Raw genomic sequence first — 20867 nt, 5'->3', positions numbered from 1 at the left:
AAGCACCATTACATGCCTGCAGCTCGAAAAGGTTGTAGCCGCATCCTTAGAAGTTCAGCTTCTCAGCTGCAGGTAACAATGGATAGCCTCAAGTTATAAAAACTCACCTGGACTGCCTATCACGTATCCACCACCATGATAGAACATCAGGCCGGCAACCGATTCTCTGCCCTTCCTGTTTATTGGCTCATACAGCAAGACCCTAACTCCATCAAAGGTCACAACCTTTGACCTAATATTAGAGCCTTCTATTGTTGACGGTGGTTGAGGTTGCAAGGCTAGAGCCAAGTCATTCAAGTTCTGCAATGCTGGCTTGCTGTTGAAAAGATTCATCACTGATCCCTACAGAAAGGAAATCATCAGATATAGTAGTAATATAATAACAAAGTTACTTGTTTAGGGGACAGTGGGAAGGACAGGGGATAGTCCTTTTATTGTTTAGCCAGGATCTGATTGAATATGCCTCAAACTTTACCAGATCCTAATTACAGGCCTGTAGGGGCCTATGCTTTGTTTTTAAGAGAGGCAAGGGCACCAAGGCATTTTCTCCTTGGTAAAGGGCACCCTATGAGGAAAATGTAAATTTCTATTGAAGCATTTCAAGGGCACCAAGGCAAAGACTAGAGGGGCATTGAGGTAATCGCCTTCTTTGCCTTCAGGAAGTATCAGGCCTGCTTTTACTAACAAACACCAATGACGGTGTCAAACTGTAAAATATGAGCATTCAAAAGCGCAATGACCCATTGAAACTGAGGGCAGTATCGATGGGTATCTGGATGGTTTGACAGACCGGCCGAGAACACCCTTAGATTGATTTTGTCTACAAGACTAATGGGGACATCAATACATTACAAGCAGTGGGAGATCAATGAGAGATTCTCAATATGCTGAGTTGACAAGGTGTGTTGGTGGGCGGATGGGAGTGGGGAATGAGGGGCAAAGTATAAGTTGTGGAGAGTAATGAAATATCTGATAACCAATATTATGCATGAAATGTCAGATACAATAACGACCCGGGCCATCCTCCAACCCATCTTCCTCGCATCCTACCAAGCGTCAATTGACCATCCTCCGACCATCCTCCCAACCATCCTCCGACCATCCTTCGACCATCCTCAGACCATCTTCAAACATTCCTCCCCACCATCGATCCCCCTGACCATCCTCCGACCATCCTCCGACCATCCTCCGACCATCCTCTGAGTCTGACCATCCTTCGGCCATTCTCCCGACCACCCACCTGACCATTCTCATGACACTAGGCCATGGCGAGGATCAAGAGTTAAGATATTTAAAAAAAATCATCTGGAAGAATAACATGTTAAATAGTTGTGTAGCTGTAGTAGTAGTACATTGTATTTTTTAATTAGTAAAAACTTACAATAAATTCGAAGAACCTTACGAATCCAACAAAGATGCGGAACTTGATTTTCTCGTCAATGTCTTGTGGAACAGGAGTGTAAAGCCTGTACAAGACTATGGCAAGGAGGAGGGTGATGATGAAGAAAGGTGCTTTCATCTTGGCTGGTGTTGCACTCTAGTGATGCAGCAAACAAGTGCTGGAGGTGAAGAAGTCCGCTGTTCGTTTCAAGACAGGTGAGAAAGGATGAGATTATTTCACAAAAAAATTAGCACAATTATTATACAATGTAATTGTAATATAAATGTCAGACCATGGGTCATACTCTGTAGTATAGTTGGATAATTTACCGCACGTCGCCACCAAAAAATCACACACGCCCACAAACAAAAAATCAACAAGAGAGAAATAATTAGCAATGAGCGCCCTCTATTGACAACCAATGTATGAAACCCAGTCTCCTGCTCGCATACTTAAGCTTCGTATCCTTGTAACCTGACTAAGTGTGTTGTGTCGACTGCATGCTCCGACTGTATCACACACAATCGATCACAGTCGTGTAAATTTCTGTCAAGACAAGATCGCTCCCCAAGACCGGCCTGATGCCTCGAAAGCAGGATCCCTGTCAAAAACAGGCATGCGATATTCAGAAGTGCTTACAAGGTAAAAACTGGTCAGAAGTATTTTTTGCAATTTGTTTTACTGGAAGCATGAATAATACAAGATTTTATAACAAATGGGTTACAAACGCTTGTTATGGACCAACACCAACTCGTCCGATCCAAGGCAACGTGTTCCTTTAAATACATGTACATGTACTACTATATATATCTCAAAATCTAAATGACCCTTTATTCTTGTGTATGATACCTGTGTACTGGGTTACCTTTTACTTTCTGTACAAGAATGGAGCAAATTGATGTTAACTTGAAAAATTATTGTCAGTTCTGAAGTTTTGGTTGGCAATTTATAATCGGTCGTATATGCAATTTAAAATCATGGTATCCGAACACTTGTGATAAGATTTTTAGTCAAAATCTTTCAAAATTGTTCATGGACCTGCACGCTTCGGATTAATATGCAGGCTGTTTACCAACTGAGCTATATAACCCCAATGTTGGCAGATGGTGGTCTCTCTGTTTGTTTCCAGTATTATCTTTATTTTCTTTATTTTAATTCGGAAGGAGTTCATGATTTTGCTCTCTAAAAATCATTGTTTGGGGTTGAACAAGGAATAATTGACTAGAGGAATTTGAACCTGCACGCTTCGGATTAATATGCAGGCACTCTACCGATTGAGCTATCTAACCCCAGTGTTGACGGATGGTGGTCTCCCTATTTGTCAGTATTATCTTTGTTCGGGGTTCAAGTCAGAAGGAGTTCAAACTGTTACTGCTGTGCAGCCAGGGATCACACCCAAGTTTACGATACAAGCTGGAAAGTGGCAGCAGAGGGATCAATCTTAATAAGGGGATGCGATATTAATATCTAATTTCAAATTTCAAGTAATAAACCACAAGAGAAACTGACAGACTGGGCAAATGTTAGAATATTATTTAACTGGACCTGCATTGACGTCATACAGTCGCCATTATGAAATCGAAGATGAAGCAATCGAAAACAAATTTGTTTGCGCAGCGTACAGGACTGGCCCATGGGCAAAATCCTTTGACCTCTAGGCCAGGGCGCACTTCTCCAATGACCTCATGGTCTCATGAACAAAGGAATAATGACTACAGTGGGACTTGTACCTGCGACCCCTGGATTAATATGCCGGTATCCCAGGGAATTCTGTCCACCAGAGATTCGGTCCCTCTTATGGGAAATTATTGTGGGCTGTGGGATGATTTCAAAAGAGTGCACTATTGGAAGTAGTGAAATAATTGTACACAGTTTGGCCGTAAGGGGGACCGAATCTCCGGGGGGACAGAGTCTCCAGCCACACCGGCACTCTACTATCTAGCCCACCATTGGTTGCTCCTGTTTTAGTTTTTCCTTCCCCCTTCTGCAAAATATGAAATTATTGATTTACTTTGTGAAATTTCATTGGCCATTTCTCAACTGATGTTCTCATTCACAGCTCACAAGTACATTGAGAGCTCCTGCACTGATGTCATCCGAGAGATGGAGAAATGTTGCGAAAGACTTGGGCCAGGAGACGAATCAGTCTGCTGCTCTGGATTTAGGAAGAAAGAGACAGCACCTGTGACTTAAGAAACTACATGAAGGCCGCTGTTCCACTGGTATGTGCCTCGTCAATAAATGCCTCCATGCTATTGTCTTCTGTGACGCTGTAGCTGAGAAGTCTGTAGCGCATCAAACAGACATCCTGTTATGACTGAGTCATCAGTGTGGGTTTGAATCCCAGTCATGATACTTGTTCCTTTGAAGAAGACACCAAACTATAATTGCTTCTCATCACCCAGGAGTATCTGTGAGAGTAGAGATAGGGCTGCGAGAGTAGAGATAGGACACCCTTGCATTGGCTGCTATCCCTCAGGTCGAGGAATGGGAATGTGCACGCATGATACGCACAACTCTTAGCCAATGACAGGTCTTCATTGACCTTTGCAGTGAGGGCGCCGTGTTGGTCTTGTGACAACATGCAATGGGTCCATTGTTGATGTGAATGATTAACAACATGTGCATCCATTGGCTGCTGGTGCTGCATACATCTTTGAAGCATCTTCTTTGTTATCAATGATTTTCACCAAACAAAGAATTAAATAAAATTGACTGAAAGTCTATCTATAGACCGAGAAAATTCCACTCATTTAAATTGTTTGTTTATTCTCACGATTGAATACACTTTTGATATACCTTGTCTCTCAGCATTCTGATCAAAACACTTATTTTCAAATTACATGTAGTCCAATTCAAAAGAGAGTTAAGTTAACGAATGGTAATCAGCAAATTTACGAAAGGGATTTCCATTACAATGGATTCACACCTAAACAATTACATGAACAAAATTCTAAGCAGGCTTGTTTGGTAAATTTTGCCAAGCTTGCCAACAAAACAGTTCGACTAAATACACATTCACATGCACAATGTTTTCCAGAATTTAACTTCCCACAAAGGAGAACAAAAGAATAAATTATATCTCTTTTACATATTAAAATTAAAGTTCAAACTGAAGTAAAACTTTGGCAAGAAAAGGGGTTGCCTATTCATATACGTGTATAGATGAGTTTTCCTTCACAAATGATTCACCAATGCATTAAATGCTTTACGGATCCTGCAGGAAAACCCAGTAAAGATGTGAATTGAACCAAGAGATGTACAGGCACATGTAGGTATCTTAACTGCCAGGGCTCAACTTCATGAAGCTGCTCAAGCAGAAAAATTTGCTATTAAAAACAAAAATTTAATCTAGAAAAAGCCAAAGTACCATATTTTATGTACCATACTGGTAATCTGCTCTTTTTTGCTTTGCAGAAAATGTGTCAGCAATAAGCATTATTTTCTGCTTACCCAGCTGTATGATATTGGAGCCAAGATCACCAAGCTTGCCTGGTGACAAGAGGCCATTTTGAATTGATTCATGTGGACCTGGTCTAAGGCAGTCTACAATATGTGATACAAGGAAAGAAAAAAAAGATAATACAATGACAGCATAAATTCAATTACAACACAAATACAAATAACACCAGATTTGACTCTCATTATAAAAAAAATTGGTATCTCATTATAAAAAAACAGTATTTTGTTCATAAATTCAAAACAAAAGCACAGTCAAATTGCATACAATTACATAGTGAACAGATGATCTCTTGTGTGCCTTTAGATAACAGTCGTGTACAAAATCAGAAATTTACCATGGTCACAGGGCTGTAAAACCCCAAAAACCTCCTCTAGACCACGGTTCTTATGGCTAAAAACTGGCACTTGACCAGAAACATTCTTCAGAAGACCTGAAACTGTATTAAACTTTAACGATATTAAAAAGGATTGTTCGAGCTGACAAACCAGTCCCAGACAGTGTCCATGGTTTTTGTGATTAACCATACATGACATAACAAACCTGTGAAAGCTTTGACTACATCTGTTGTGCGAATCAGGATCAGGAGAAAATATTGAACACCATAGCAACTTTCAGCATGTTAACACTTTGTCCTTATTTTTGTGTGTAACAACCCAACTTGGCTTTTGCTTTTGGTTTTAGATACAGTTTTATCAAATATATGACTTCATTTCAGCACAAAGAGAAGTATTTCATTATCAGATTTCAGACTAAAAATAAACAATTATGATTTGGCTGGTGTTTTGTCGCTGTGAATTTTTTCGAGCCCTGGTGAAAAGTTCATAGAGAAGCTTGGTTTTTGTTTCAGGCTTCTTTTTTAAAGCATAAATTAGCAGGGAAATGGCTACACACAATGATTATCACATCATGATTATCAAATCACACATCATTTCTGACTGGTATAAAATTACTAAGCAAAAGTTTGTAGTGCTTGGCACTTGATCTACGGTGAGCTATGATAAATCACTACATTTGGAAAGTGAAATTACATTTAAATGATTTGTTTCTCCCCAACCATGATTATCGATAACAAGCACTGCAAAATAAGATGCAAAGAGTTCACCGAAAATAAAGTTTAAAATTTTGAGAAATACTTGCAGTATAACCCTAAATATTTGTGCACACAGGAACAAAACAAAACAAAATGCAGGCCTGATACTTTGATTCTGTATTAGGGCGAGGCAGATTTATTCTGAGTAAAGGGCAACTCGATGAGGGCAGTTTGAAGATTGTTTTCCAGAGCAGGGGCTGATTCCACAAAGAGATAAGATTGATTGTAACTGCAAATCAATCCTAGTTGCTTAGTAAAGTTTAATGTCGCAATACAAATCACTATGGTAATACTGACAATTTGTCCTTCGATGTATTATATTGCTTTGTGAAATTTACCCCAGATCAGTGAGCACCAAGGCAGTTCTGAGGGTAAATTAATATCAGGCCTGAAAATGTCAACCTAAGCTACATGATGTACTAATTGCACACTGTTTAAAAAATACAAAAGTTTATCCTTTTCTTTCAAAGATGACCATTTTCAAATGAGTGGGATTGCTTATATCAGGCTGGTAAACCAGGCATTCTGCTGACTTGGTTGAGAATTGTCTCACTATGAGAGTGACCTAAGGCTGGTTCACACTTCTTGCGAATGCTAATGCGATACAGCGAATGCTAATGCGATACAAATTTTGAAGTCACACGGCTGTTTTCGCAGCGAATGTTTTGCAGAAGTTCAGCACAGCTCAACTGATGCAACTTACAAATGTATAATCGTAAAGTCAAAATTCATTTCGCATTCACATATAACAAAAAGATGTCTAAAAGCATGGAGCCATTCCCTACTCAACTACATGTACGTAATATACATGTACATTGTATGTACCTGGGCAGCTCTGTGAAACTGGGCCCTTGTTATTTGCTAAGCAGCCTTATTGGCCAAGGGCCCAATTTCATAAAGCTGCTGAAGCACAAAAAGCAGCCAAGCACTAAAATATGCTTACCAGATTGAGGTTTCCAGCCAAAATATCATATCCCATGCACAATCTGTGACTGGTATACTGCTCATTCTTTGCTTATAGCAGATAATGTTTATGCAATATTTTCAGCTTTTAGAAGCAGCTCCATAAAATTTGGAAAGAAAATAAATACATTTTCTGTTAAGCAAGTATTAGCAGGAATTGAACCAGTCACAAACTTTATACATTGGTTTATTGACTGATAACCAGTTTCTGCTCAGCAAATTTGTTAGTGCTAAGCTTTTTGGATACAACTGGGGCCCTGACCACGGTATGAATATAGCAACCTTATGATGATGACTCTATCCTTGTAATTACCATCACTTCCTTACACAGCCATACCAAGCAGAAATCCCGCTCCGAATCCCCCAGATATAACCAAGTTCTTCCTGGCTAGTTGCTTAATCTGTAAAACACCAAAGGTCATTCAAATACAAAGTATTACTACGTTTAAACATGGAGCATCAAGGACAGCAATGTAAAGTAACTTGATTGTCATAAAGGGAATGCGTCATTACGATCAAAGTAGGCCTGAGGTTGTGCATGGATTTGTTAACTCTAACGTGAGGGCACAAACAGTCTCCGTAGATTATGATACAAAGGAAGGGCGCATACGTGCAGTAACTGGGTAGGAGTTCATAAAAGTAACTCCATGAACAGCCACAAGCCTGCTTTGAAAATGATGACACAGTCCATTTAAAGGGTCTGGGTACTTTTTGTAGGACACAAAACACAATGTCTACATAATTTGCATTAAACTTACATGGTTTGAAGACAAAGATAGTAGAAAGATTCTCATAAAACATTACTTACTGAGGTGCTGTAATACAACACCAAAACACCATAAAGGACAGTTTGGTTTATAGTCGGTCGTGCAATGGAAATTTAACGCACGATCCTAAAAAAAAACAGTTTATAGTCATCGCTGATGCAAAACAACTGTGTCTTTTTATGATCGTGCGTCAGGATTTCCATCGCCGGACCATCGCGCGACTGACTATAACTCGGCCTTAACACCAAGCACACACACACAGGGCATAAAAATGTTTGATTTTTCCCGAGGGAGGAAAACGGAAGACCGGATGGTCTAGAAAACCCCTCGTGGCATGCACAGCAGAGAACCATTGCACAACTAAACTCACATATAGCCCTGGCCAGGTATTGAAACAGGGTCACCTTGGTGAGAGGCGAGCGCTTTACGCACAAGCCAACCATGCCCCCAGTGAAGATGAACACAATGAAGATGCAAAAGGAGGCGGAGGGGTGCACCACGCCACATATCCAGCACCAAGTGTTGATCCACATAACATTTGTAAAAACCGTTAGTGTCTTACAGGGAAGGGATGACTCATCATTAACAAACACAGCACCTTCCTTTCAACACTTCAATATAAAATATAAATAGGTTACCTGATCAGAAAATTTTCTGATGTATGATGAGTTCTGTACAACTTGGTCCTGCATTTTCTGTTTAGTTTTACTGACGTCCGTTTCAAACTTTGTCCAGTTGATTTTTAGGTGACCTGTATGGTAGCCAATCTGGTTGAAAAAGAGAGAGTAGCATTAAGCTTTATACCATTGGTACATGTATACGTAGAAACGAATAATACCGATACGCAGCTCTCATATAACGCTTTATCACACCTGAGGGCATCTCAAGGTGGTCATTGTTATTACAGACCTACACTATAGAATTTCATCTTGGAGAAGACCAGACCATTTTCTTTTTTAGAAAATCCTAAGCCTTTTAAGAAATTTTAAGGGGCGCCAAGGCCAAAACCGGGTGCTTGACTGTGCACTGTATAGAACTGTGCAGACGCAATCAAACACCCATCTTCAAAACCACAGCAGATGTTAATTTTGATTGATAACCATACCCTGTTGTGTGTTAACACTGTATACTCAGTACTTTCGAGAGTCCTGCAAAAAAATATCACAGGCATATTTCAAAGACAATCCATGCTTCTAGAGCAGTGTTTTACCAACTAGACTACCGAGATTGCCCAGTAGCTAGAGGCAGTTCAAATCCTATGTTTTGGCAAAGGGTACCACAACGATTTGTAATAGATGTTAAATTTGCATGATAGAAATATTAATTTTGATTTATACCCATGCACCGATCTGTGATAGCACTGTGTACATGTATACTCTGTACTTTCTCTAGTCCTGTAAACAAATATCACAGGCATATTACTTTACTTGTGTGGGTTTTCACAGGATCCGAGTATACAGTGCTATCACACATCGGTGTACATGGTGTATGGGTATCCAGTTCTATATCCCAGTTGCAAACTTAACATCTATTACACACAGCAGATGTATTGAATGGTCGGGCAGTAGGAAGAAAATCGGGCCTCTTGGGTAAAACTAATAACAGAAATTGGTTGTAAAACCTTATGCTAAGTACCCTGAGAGTCACAAAAGGGGTGAGGCATGAGAAGGGGTGAAGATGGGGCTCCGATACTCACCAGGACTACAATAAGACCACCTCCAACAGCTGTAGCTGCCGCCTTGCCAACTTTCTGAAAGAGGTAGCCAGCAATCCTGTTTGAAAACAAATAATGAGTATTAAATATGATCAAATCAATGCATCATATGACTGACCTACATGTACATGGTGCAATGCAACCAACTGTTTCTCTGTTCAGTACATGTGTAACAGGGTGTGTAACAGGAAATGCTACATGTCTCTTAATGCGCTTTTCATTTGACAACTTGCACATTTGACCCTTACCATGGTGCAACTATTTACTTGTTCTTCTCTTCCATTGCACTTAAAGCAGCATTAAAGCTCAAATTACCAAACACATGTAGACTGGTCCCAACTGAAAGCAGTTGCAGTTGCAACTTCAATTGTTATTTAGAACACAAGGAATCTGACATGTAGATAGATAGCATGGCATTAAGGGTTCTGCCCAGGATTTGGCAAATCTGTGAGGCATTCTAAGCACAAATTTGTTAAGTTGGCCAAAGGATGCTGAACTGTAACACAGTCTTTGGAATGTTTTCTATTTGGGTATTAAAGGCCCTAATGTACATTCTGGAACATTATAGTAGTTTTATCGTGACGTGTTTGCGAAATCGGCTCGATACGCTGCTGTAAACATGTAAAGTTCTAGGCTTGGTAGAATTCACTGACCCTACCTACATGTAGGAGCTTATGTGGTGAGCCACTATGTGTACATACCATCCTGTAGAGCCCCCAATGGCAATCTGGACTGGCACTGATTTCTTGGAGAGGTCTCCGTCTAGAGCCTTCTCGAGCCAATTCCTTCCCGTCTCAGCAATCTCTAGAATCTCAAATTGGCTGTCGCTGACACCGCTATCACTGCTATCTGTAACACATAGTGTAAGGTTTGTATACTCATTGCAAATTTATTATCCCAACAGAGTTACTCCAACTAAAAAATGATAAACTAGCCATTGTGATATTCTGACACTTGACCAAATAATCTCTTACTCTCTGTACAGCCTCGCTACTATGAGTACCAGGCCTGTATGCTTCGTTTTTGATAGGGCAAGGGCACCAAGGCATTTTCTCATTGGTAAAGGCTACCCTATGAGCAAATTGTAAATTTCTACTGGAGCATTTCAAGGGCACCAAGGCAATGACCAGTGGGCATGGTCGGAGGCAATCGCCTTTAAATTGTTGCCTCTGTGAAGTATCAGGCTTGGAGTACCCAGTTTTATTGGCAGTTTTATTGAATCCAACCATTTCATCTACCACTATACTGTAGTATACTACATGTACAAAGGCATATTTATAAAGTGCTAAATGTATCACAGTGCTGTACACAAAAAGAAAAATAGCAAAAACAAGATTTACACAAAAAGGTTTTGAGAGCTTGTCTGAAGGCTGCTAATTAAGATGAATGGCGTATTTTTGTAGTTTGTAGGGTACCACATAAGCTGTTACAGTCCACAATGTTGTCTTCATTGTGTTTTAAAAAACCACCCAATACTACAATTTACATGAAGTTGAACAAAAAGTCTATTTTTTTATGACTCGGCATATTATTCATTGGGTAGTCCCATGACACTGAACTAAATCTAGGACCATATACACGTACCCCCAAATACCCTTATGGTGTTGGCATGAAGATTGTCAAGTGGTCCCGCACCAGAAAGGCCAACGCTTGATACGTGTGTGGTGACACTTGGTAGGCCTATCACACTGATTGTACGGGTATGTCCTCCGAAATTTTATTAGGCCTGTATAAATAGATCTGATGTCACTTGGATTTGTGCGAGTTGCAACACACCTCCTAAACTCATCCTCCTTTTTGGACTCCTACACGTACCTACATGGCTATTGGTGTTGCCTATTTTTTTTACTCGCACCCGGCCCCTTCATCACCCAGTTCCTCATTTTTTTGTTACACTCGTATTAAACAATGCGGTCAGTATCTGAAAGAAGAAAAGGAGATGGCCACTTTTCGGCCGCCCAATTAAAATCTGCTTTTCAGCTGGCTGAAAAGCAGAGAGATAGAAAACTGCATTTTCACAAAACGTTAAATCTGCTTTTCTACTATTCTGGTAGCAGAAAAGCAAATGACCACTTTTCGTCCGCAAGCATTAGGAGAAAAAGTAAAACATGCTTTTCTGGTAACAGAAAATTAGAAACGTAGATTTTAATTGGGCGGCCGAAAAGTGGCCATCTCTCCTTTTCTTCTTTCAGATACTGACCGCATTGTTTAATTCGGTTTCGTCCGGCTATGTCTCCCGTAACGGAGACGATAGCCGGACGAAACCGAAATAGTTCTAGGAGTAGGAGTAATCATGGAGCATATTGCTCCGTGACCATGTTCTTACTACTACAGTAGTAGTTGTCATGGATGAACAAGGGGAAAGTTAACAAAAACATGGCACAAAGCAAACATAAAATTACATATTTTATGATATTAAAAACAAGGCCACTAATTAAAAGTAAAAGTTCATTCAATGAACAAACAAAATCGATAAATCCTCAACATCTTCTAAAAACGAAACATATAAAGGTTAAATCTTGACTAATAAATACTCCCCCACAACATTATTGACACCCACATTAGGCAAAAGTATGAAAATAGGCTACAGACCTCCTGCCGCACTCGCCATTTCGCTGTTTTTCTTGGTTGTGTCTTGACTTAAAGTTGAGACGAAAGTTGACCTCGATTCACCTTTCAACCCGATACTACTCAAGTAGGGATAGTATAGTCTGGCTGCGCAAAAACTACACAGTATCGATTAACACTGATTGAATAATAGAGCCGATTAATTGAAACTCCACAACCTTCGTATCATAACCACTCAGTGGTATTCGACTCTTTTTGAAATGCCGAGTAGAGTAGTTTTGTATCGATACCAATCTTTGGCGCCGTAGGATTGTGCGGCGGCAGAATTTAACAAGGTGTTTACGTCGTGCAATTTGATGTAAACAACAAACGTTTAGTTAGAGCAGTCAGTACGTGCGAGTTTGGAAATTCAAGTTTACTGTATTTGGTGAGTATTTTACAACACAATGACCATTATTTTACTCTGCAGACCTTGTGGAAATTAATTCCACCTCCATGATAATAATACATAATAGTGGTGTGGTCCACTGATTGATATTGTGTATAATGTCAGGTCAGACAACTCATCTGTCTGACAACTCGACCGTTCGGACAACTCGATGGTTCAGTCAACTCGACCGTTCGGACAACTCGACGGTTTAGCACAGACAGATAGACAGACAGACAACTCAACTTTTGAAACAACTCGACGTATGGCCAAGACAAGTCGACAGTTGAATGGCCGACCTCCTGACAATACTGACAAAAGTGACATGTGTACATGAATTTCCTGTATAATTAATTTTTTTTAATCATTGGGTGACCCCCTCCGCCTCAAGCAGTGCGATGTTGTTTGGACGGTGGAGTTGGTCGATGGACGAGTTGTCTGAACACCCTATTTTTACATTGTTGAGATTTCGTTGACTTCCCTCACATCGCGTTCACCCATCCACACTGGAACCCCCTTCAACAAATAACTTTAAAGGCAGTGGACACTATTGGTAATCACTCAAAATAATTATTAGGTGATGAGTAATGGGGAGAGGTTGATGGTATAAAACATTGTGAGAAATGGCTCCCTCTGAAGTGCCATAGTTTTCGAGAGAGAAGTAATTTTCCACGAATTTGTTTTCGAGACCTCAAGTTTAGAACGTGAGGTCTCGAAATCAACTATCTAAACGCACACAACTTCGTGTGACAAGGGTATTTATTCTTTCATTATTATCTCGAAAGTGGATGACCCATTGAGCTCAAATTTTCACAGGTTTGTTATTTTATGCATATGTTGAGATACAACAAGTGAGAAGACTGGTCTTTGACAATTACCAATAGTGTCCACTGCCTTTAAATAAGGACTGTTAAAAATTGTCCTTTGTCACAAATGGTCCCAAGAACCCTTGTTGAATGGAACCGACTACTTTATAATAAGGGAAGCACCATCTAGACTCATTCATCAAGACGATGCTAAATATAGTCCAAATGAACACTTTCTTAAGGGGAGCTCACCTCTAAATTTTGTCTACTTACCACACCACACCTGCAACATCCCTTGACAAGTTTGCTTCCTAGTAATTGACAGGATACAGATATTTGATTGATCATGGAAGTTAGTAGAAATAGCACACTTCTCATCTCATATTCTCACAAGGGTGAGATTTTACTTTTATCAATCACAGTTCTGATTTAATTTCTCAGCAGTAGTCAGCAGATAAAAGCATTTGGATAATGACCAACATGCATGACGTGGCCAAATGGCCAATCTTTAGTTTGATGGACAGCGAACTTCTCAACAGCATTTACCAGGCCTGCGTCTTCGGCAGTGGGGGTAATGAGGCCATCTTTACCACCTCAGATGGTGATGTCTACGCCCTCGGTAACAACCACAATAGCTGCTTGGGGTTGGGGGACGTTCAGAGCACGCTGGTACCACGGAAGATTGAAGCGCTGTGCGGGAAGGGAACAACTCTGATGGCATTTGGCAGTGGGCCGCATGTTGTCGTGGCAACTAACACAGGAGAACTCTACAGGTTATACACCCCTCTTAATATTCATGCATGACGTCACCATTCTAACGCAAAATGAGGTTATCAGCATATATAACGCCACCACCAGTACCAGCCACTCGATCCTAGTTGCAGTGGCTGCGCTGATGGCCCTGTTCAGTATTGCTACAAAGGTGCTTGTCTTGAATGAAACCAAATTAATCCCATTTGTTTAACCCTCTAAATTTTAAAAGTGTGCTAACATTGAATTAAAGGGAAGGTACACGTTTGGTAATTACTCAAAACAAATATTAACTTAAAAACTGACTTGGTAATGAGCATTGGAGAGTTGTTGATAGTATTAAACAATAAACATTGTGGGAAACGACTCCCTCTGAAGTAGTGTAGTTTTTGAGAAAGAGGTAACTTCTCACTAAAATAATAAAAGACTTCTAGCTAGAAGTCTTTTATTCCTATCTGAAAGCACACAAATTCGTCCAACAAGGGTGTTTTTTCTTTCATCATTTTCTCGCAACTTTGATGACCGATTGAGCCCAAATTTTCACAGGCTTGGTATTTAATGCACATGATGGGATACACCAAGTGAGAAGACTGGTCTTTGACAATTACCAAACGTGTACCTTCCCTTTAATTCTTTTGATTCATTAATTGGGTATTTTGTTTTTTGTTTGTTGACAACTCTGGCTAAAAATAACCACAGAAATAGCAATGAAATGGCAAAGTTTTTCAGATTTCCATAAAAGGTCTGTTACTAAAATTCTTCTGAGGCCAAGACAGTTTCTCTTTAAAGGGTACCTCAATTATGGGGAAACTAAAAATTCTATGAACACTTTCAAGTTCACACACATCCAGACAGTCACCCAGATTTTACCCCACTGCTCACTGCAGTGCACTTATTCCCTCAGACTCTTACCATACATGGAGTTTTCTTGGGACTCTGAGCCAGCTTGGCTTACCTCGGCCAACACAGGGTGCAGATTGGTTGTACAATTATTAAATTTCCTGTTACGAGCTCTTGATGTTTACCATAAAGGAAGTCCTTCAATTGATGAAAGCATGTAGCATTCAAAAACAATGATTTGTTTTATTCATTTTCAACGGTGATAGAGGAGAAGTTTTTGGTTTGTACCCCATACTTACTTGTGGTGCAATACTTAAACTCAAAAAAATACTTTGAATGGTTGAAGCCGTAGCTCTTCCAGTCAGTTGTCCCAAGGTCATTGCCATTGAGCAAGTTACCACTCGTTTTAAAGCACAATTGCAGGGGGTCATGCCTCAAAATTACAAGAATGTGGCAAACCTATAATGTGTTGGTTGTCTTGAGAAACATGCTATGGCAGTACCAAGGCGTACCTCTTTAAGTTTGTTGTTACTTGTTTTTATTTCTTTATTCCTCCAAAGGGCAGTTCCAGCTACTCAAATTCTGCTGAGGACCAAAATCACAAATCTGATTTTCTGTAAATTTTCAAAAAACAAACAATTTAGGCTACTTGATCCAGTGAAATTTGTGATAATAGGGGGCCTATCAATTTAGCATTTAAATGTAGACCACATCAAATCTTATCAGTCATGCAGGAGACTAGGTTTCCGATTCATGTTTTCAACATGAGCAATCACATCAGGGTACAATTGCATGGCTCCCATTGCTGCAGACTTCTGCACCTAAAGGCACACGTTGCCTTGATCAAGCAAGTTGGTCTATGAAAAGCATTTGAAACGTTTGGTATGAAATTTATATGGTTTGAAATTGAAAGATGTTATAAAAATAGAATGATCAACACAAGGCTTTGAAATTGCGTGGAGTTCTTTTTACTTTGTGGACTTACACAGTCGGCCGTTTAATGGAATAAAAAACTTGACTCCACAAAGTGGCGTGCTGTGTTTGTTCACGACCTTTAAGGACAACCATGCAATTTCAAGGCGTTTTTGTGTGGATCATTTGATTCTACTTCAAAAACATCTTTCTAACATGCATTTAAAACTCTCAGTTTCCAACCCTTTTATAGACCAACTCAACAGGGCCCAACTTTATGGCTCTGCTTACCACCGAATTCTGCGCTTACGATCGCGATTCCCCGCTTACGTGCAAGCGCCGAATATCTGCGCTAGCCTTGTAAGCGTAGAATGCCTAGTAATGTGAAGTACGCACGCGCAGAAACCAAAATTCGCCGCTAACCCGTGAAATACGTTCGCCGTAAGCACAGAATTCCCTGCTTCTGTAAGCATCGATTCTGTGCTTATGGTAAGCAGAGCCATGAAATTGGGCCCTGATCCTAGGCAATGTGTCCCTTTAATGTATGGTGTCCTACATGTACAAAGCAAAGTTTGGTCTATGAAAAGCATTTGAAACCGTTTGGTATGAAATTCATATGGTTTGAAAGATGTTATAAAAGTAGAATGATCAACACAACTAGGCTTCGAAATTGGGTGGTGTTCCTTTTACTTTGCGCACTAACACGGTCGGCCATTTAATGGAATCAAAAACTTGACTCCATAAAATGACGTGCTGTGTTTGTTCACGACCTTGAAGGATACTGATGCAATTTCGAGGAATTTTTGTGTGGATCATTCTATTCTACTTCCAAAATAATCTTTCTAACATGCATTTTAAAACAAACAGTTCTAACGCTTTTCATAGAGCAACTGATCCTAGGCAACATGTCCCTTTAATGTACATGTACGGTGTCCTACAAAGCAAGGTTTTCAAGGCTGATGTATACATGTACGGTGCACTTCTCGTTACATGTGATTGGGGTGCTGCTGGTGATTTGGCCGCGCTGTGTGTGAAAGGAAAACTAGAAACGTCTTGCACCAAGACAAACTACGCGCATGAATGCATCCAAAAACTGTCACAGTGAAAAATGCAACACATGTACAGAGCTCAAGGACGTCTGAAAACGGTTGAGTTTTACAGAGAAGTGTCTCGTTCTGAAACTGACGTGGTCGGGGTCGGGGTGCGTGGTCGTGCGATAAAGGCCCTTGCCTTTGGCTCGGGCCTTTATTGCACGACCCTGAACCTGTTGGTTTTAAACAGCAGTTTAAGAACTCGTCGTTACCCTTTTATTCCCTTATTAACGTTTTGCTTGTGTTGTATTTGTTTTGTCAGCTGGGGTCACAATGGCTACTGCCAGCTTGGTAATGGGACCACCAGCCACAGTCCAGAGAGGATGGCTCCCTGTCTAATATCCAACAACTTAGGGGGTTGTTTGATTACCCATGTTGCTTGTGGTAGTCATCATACACTGGTACTTACTAATAAAGGAGAGGTAAAAACTATGACGCTGTTTTCATCAATCGTTAATTGATCAATTTGTCCCTCAGAAAATTTGACCAGTATTCTCACTTGGTGTAACCCATTATATGCATAAAATGACACCTGTGAAAATTTGGGCTCAACGATGGTTCAAATCAAAGTTGCACGAGAATAATGAAAGAAAAAACACCCTTGTTGCACAAATCTCTGTGCTTTCAGATGAATAATAAAAGACTTTACATGTGAAGTCTTTTATTATTTAAGTGAGAAATTATCTCTTTCTTGAAAACTACGTAATTCAGAGGGAGCCTTTCTCACAATGTTTTATACTATCAACAGCTCTCCGTTGCTTGTTAACAAGTAAGTTTTTATGCTAACAATTGTTTTGATTAATTAGCAATTTTAGTGTCCAGTGCCTTAGAATTGCATGAAAAGTAAGCATTGATAAACCATCAATTAATAACTCAACTAATTGGTTTGTCAATTAATCAGTAACTTAACAAATTAATCAATTAATTAGTAAGCTAATCAACCATCTAACCAGTCCATCATTCATCAGCCCATTAGTTGGTATTATTCTGTCAACCAATCAAAGTTCACCATTAAACACACCCCTCCACCAGAAAAACAATAATCAACAGTTGATCAATCAGTTAAAGGCATTGGACACTATTGATAATTACTCAATAGTATAAAACATTGTGAGAAATGGCTCCCTCTGAGTCTGAAGTATTGTAGTTTTTGAGAAAAAAACAATTTTCCACAAATTTGATTTTGAGGTCTCAAAATCATGGCATCTGAAAGCACACAACTTTGTGTGACAAGGGTGTTTTTTCTTCCATTATTATCTCGCTAATTGGAGGACGAATTTAGTTCAAGTTTTCCCAGGTTTGTTATTTTATGCATGTTGAGATACACCAGTACACAACTTGTCTTTGACATCAACCAATAGTGTCCAGTGTCTTTAATGGTTTTATTATTTGATCAATTGATCAATCGATCATTCAAAATGTATTCTACATGTATTACCGAAGACATTTGCTCTTGAAAGTGATATTTCTCATGAAAAAAAACCTCAGCGTCCTTAGCAGGAATACAAAGTCTAAAGCCCGTCACATTCACATCTCGGATATTTACCATAATTTCTGTCCAGATTTTTTATTATTTGAATAGCAGCTGTCAGAGCTTTAAAAAAACAAATAAAAAACAATAACTCTTAAATTGTCATTGTTATACTGATTGACTGATTGATTGATTGACTGACTGATTGACTGACTGATTGATTGATTGATTGATTGATTGATTGATTGATTGATTGACTGATTGATTGATTGACTGATTGATTGAATGATTGATTGATTGATTGATTGATTGATTGATTGACTGACTGACTGATTGACTGATTGATTGATTGGTTGATTGGTTGATTGATTGATTGATTGATTGATTGATTGATTGATTGATTGATTGATTGATTGATTGATTGATTGATTGATTGATTGATTGATTGATTGATTGATTGATTGATTGATTGATTGATTGATTGATTGATTGATTGATTGATTGACTGATTGATTGATTGAGTGATTGATTGATGAGACCATTAAAGAGAAGACAAGGTTTTCCTTATAGTCATTAGGATGAGTATACCTTGATACTCAGAAAATTGAATGATACTCACACTCAAAGCCAGACTTTTCTGGTCGTGAGTTTAATGGCCCAATAGTAATATAAATGGCCTTGAGCCTGCCGTTCAGTGTTAATTTGGAGCCCTGCTCGAGTATTCATTGTCTCATTTGTTTTACACAATGTAGGTGTACGCTTGGGGTTACAACAACTGTGGTCAGGTTGGATCAGGGGCCACAGCAAACATCAATGCACCTAGGAAGGTCTCTTCACTTCTAAGTAAGTCAAGTTGTAGAAAGTTTCATAAAGCTGTTCAACAGCAGAAAACACTGCTTAGCAATTTGTTGCAAGCCATTCAAGTTGCATGGGAATAATTTGGAGTTGCGAAGGAAAATCTGTGGCAATACTGTTTCAGACAGAATATCAACTTCTTCCTTTGCAAGTCAGTTTGGAACCCATGTACATGTATACTTCTAAGTACGTCAAGTTGTAGAAAGTTTCATAAAGCTGTTCAACAGCAGAAAACACTGCTTAGCAATTTGTTGCAAGCCATTCAAGTTGCATGGGAATAATTTGGAGTTGCGAAGGAAAATCTGTGGCAATACTGTTTCAGACAGAATATCAACTTCTTCCTTTGCAAGTCAGTTTGGAACCCATGTACATGTATACTTCTAAGTACGTCAAGTTGTAGAAAGTTTCATAAAGCTGTTCAACAGCAGAAAACACTGCTTAGCAATTTGTTGCAAGCCATTCAAGTTGCAAGGGAATAATTTGGAGTTCCGAAGGAAAATCTGTGTCAATACTTTTTCAGACAGAATATCAACTTCTTCCTTTGCAAGTCAGTTTGGAACCCATGTACATGTATACCCCCCAAGGCCCACCAGACTCCTCAGCCACCAATATCCCAATCCAGAGATGCACATTAAATATGTACTCAAGAAGTTTTACCCTTTTGACTTTCAAGGTGGTAAGAAGATTACAGCTCTTGCATGTGGACAGACATCGTCACTTGCGCTGGTAGACAATGGTGAGGTAAATACCAAGACATTTGAATTATCACTGGACTTTTTTTCCCCCAACAAATAATTTGGAGTTAAAAGCAGATGAGCAGTAGATAGCAAGACTTTTTGTAAGATGCGAGTGTGGGGTCATAATACAGGCTTGCAACTCAAAAAAAATGATGGGCGCTAAAATAATACACACAAAAATAGTATAGGCCTGGCAACAACAATGTACAACTACAATAATGTGAAATAAGCCTTGTACATGCTACTTAATGCATCTTTACAGCATAATAAACCTCAACATTTTCTAGGGTACCATTGTGGGTCTCGTGTCCCGTGGCGTTTTCGGCTGCCTCGCTCCGCACTTGCGTCGTGCCTTCGAAATTTGTCCTCTTTTATTTTCAACGGGCAGTTGCATGCCTGATAAAAGTGTGGGGTCCACACTTCACAGTCCCCCACCAACACCCCCTTTGCATTTGAATGAGACTTTTGATCGGGGTATTTTATTTGACTGAGGCTTCAGTCAGTAGTTTGAGTTTTAAATTGGGAGATGAAACTCACTAAGGATTTTATTATTAACCACCCCTCCTCGACTCCTGCCCCAAATACCCACCCCCAGCTTCAATTCTCTCAACGACAATAACTTTGAAAGTGCCCTCATCCATGTATTTAAAGTTTGATGACTTGCCTTTATGTCTTGTCTAATAGGTTTATGGCTGGGGTTACAATGGGAATGGTCAGCTAGGTCTAGGCAACAACGTCAACCAACCAAGTCCCTGCAGAGTGTCCAGTCTAACAGGGATTGTTATATCGCAGGTAAATATGATTCATTACTAAAAACATTCTGGCTAAAACAACATTCAGCCGACAACATTTTTATAAAGTGGTTGCACCTTATTGTTTTTAAAGACAGTGTACACTATTGGTAATTGTCAAAGAGCAGTCTTCTCACTTGGTGTATCTCAACATATGCATAAAATAACAAACCTGTGAAAATTTGAGCTTGATCGGTCGTCGGAGTTGCAGATAACTATGAAAGAAAAAACACCCTTGTCA

General features: G+C 39.6%; 3 protein-coding genes across 5 annotated transcripts in view; 1 reads left to right on the top strand and 2 right to left on the bottom strand.

Moving 5' to 3' along the window:
* Positions 1-46: 46 nt before the first annotated feature.
* On the bottom strand, positions 47-1611 carry LOC117298651 (neutral cholesterol ester hydrolase 1-like). The gene is made up of 3 exons (XM_033781968.1): positions 1382-1611; positions 108-342; positions 47-66 (listed from the first exon to the last, which is right to left on the bottom strand). Exons 1-3 carry the CDS (start codon positions 1517-1519, stop codon positions 47-49), a joined length of 393 nt encoding a protein of 130 aa, XP_033637859.1. The 5' UTR covers positions 1520-1611.
* A 2513-nt stretch (positions 1612-4124) lies between these two features.
* On the bottom strand, positions 4125-12090 carry LOC117298359 (FUN14 domain-containing protein 1-like). The gene is made up of 5 exons (XM_033781576.1): positions 11971-12090; positions 10080-10227; positions 9361-9436; positions 8303-8431; positions 4125-7298 (listed from the first exon to the last, which is right to left on the bottom strand). Exons 1-5 carry the CDS (start codon positions 11987-11989, stop codon positions 7221-7223), a joined length of 450 nt encoding a protein of 149 aa, XP_033637467.1. The 5' UTR covers positions 11990-12090; the 3' UTR covers positions 4125-7220.
* A 62-nt stretch (positions 12091-12152) lies between these two features.
* The window catches only part of LOC117298358 (RCC1 and BTB domain-containing protein 1-like), a 45007-nt gene continuing 36292 nt past the window's right edge, over positions 12153-20867 (top strand). Inside the window, exons 1-6 of one of the 3 annotated variants that reach the window (XM_033781572.1) lie at positions 12153-12373; positions 13624-13952; positions 17035-17194; positions 18996-19086; positions 19772-19839; positions 20520-20627. In XM_033781572.1, coding sequence (XP_033637463.1) covers positions 13651-13952; positions 17035-17194; positions 18996-19086; positions 19772-19839; positions 20520-20627 — 729 coding nt within the window. In that variant the 5' untranslated portion in view covers positions 12153-12373; positions 13624-13650. Of the gene's footprint in view, positions 12374-13620; positions 13953-17034; positions 17195-18995; positions 19087-19771; positions 19840-20519; positions 20628-20867 lie in introns of all 3 variants that reach the window. The other 2 variants (XM_033781573.1, XM_033781574.1) reach the window with 2 other exon arrangements.

This window comes from Asterias rubens, chromosome 13 (assembly GCF_902459465.1).
Source record: "Asterias rubens chromosome 13, eAstRub1.3, whole genome shotgun sequence".
Classification (NCBI taxonomy): Eukaryota; Metazoa; Echinodermata; class Asteroidea; order Forcipulatida; family Asteriidae; genus Asterias; species Asterias rubens.
This window is presented reverse-complemented; position numbering and strand designations above follow the sequence as displayed.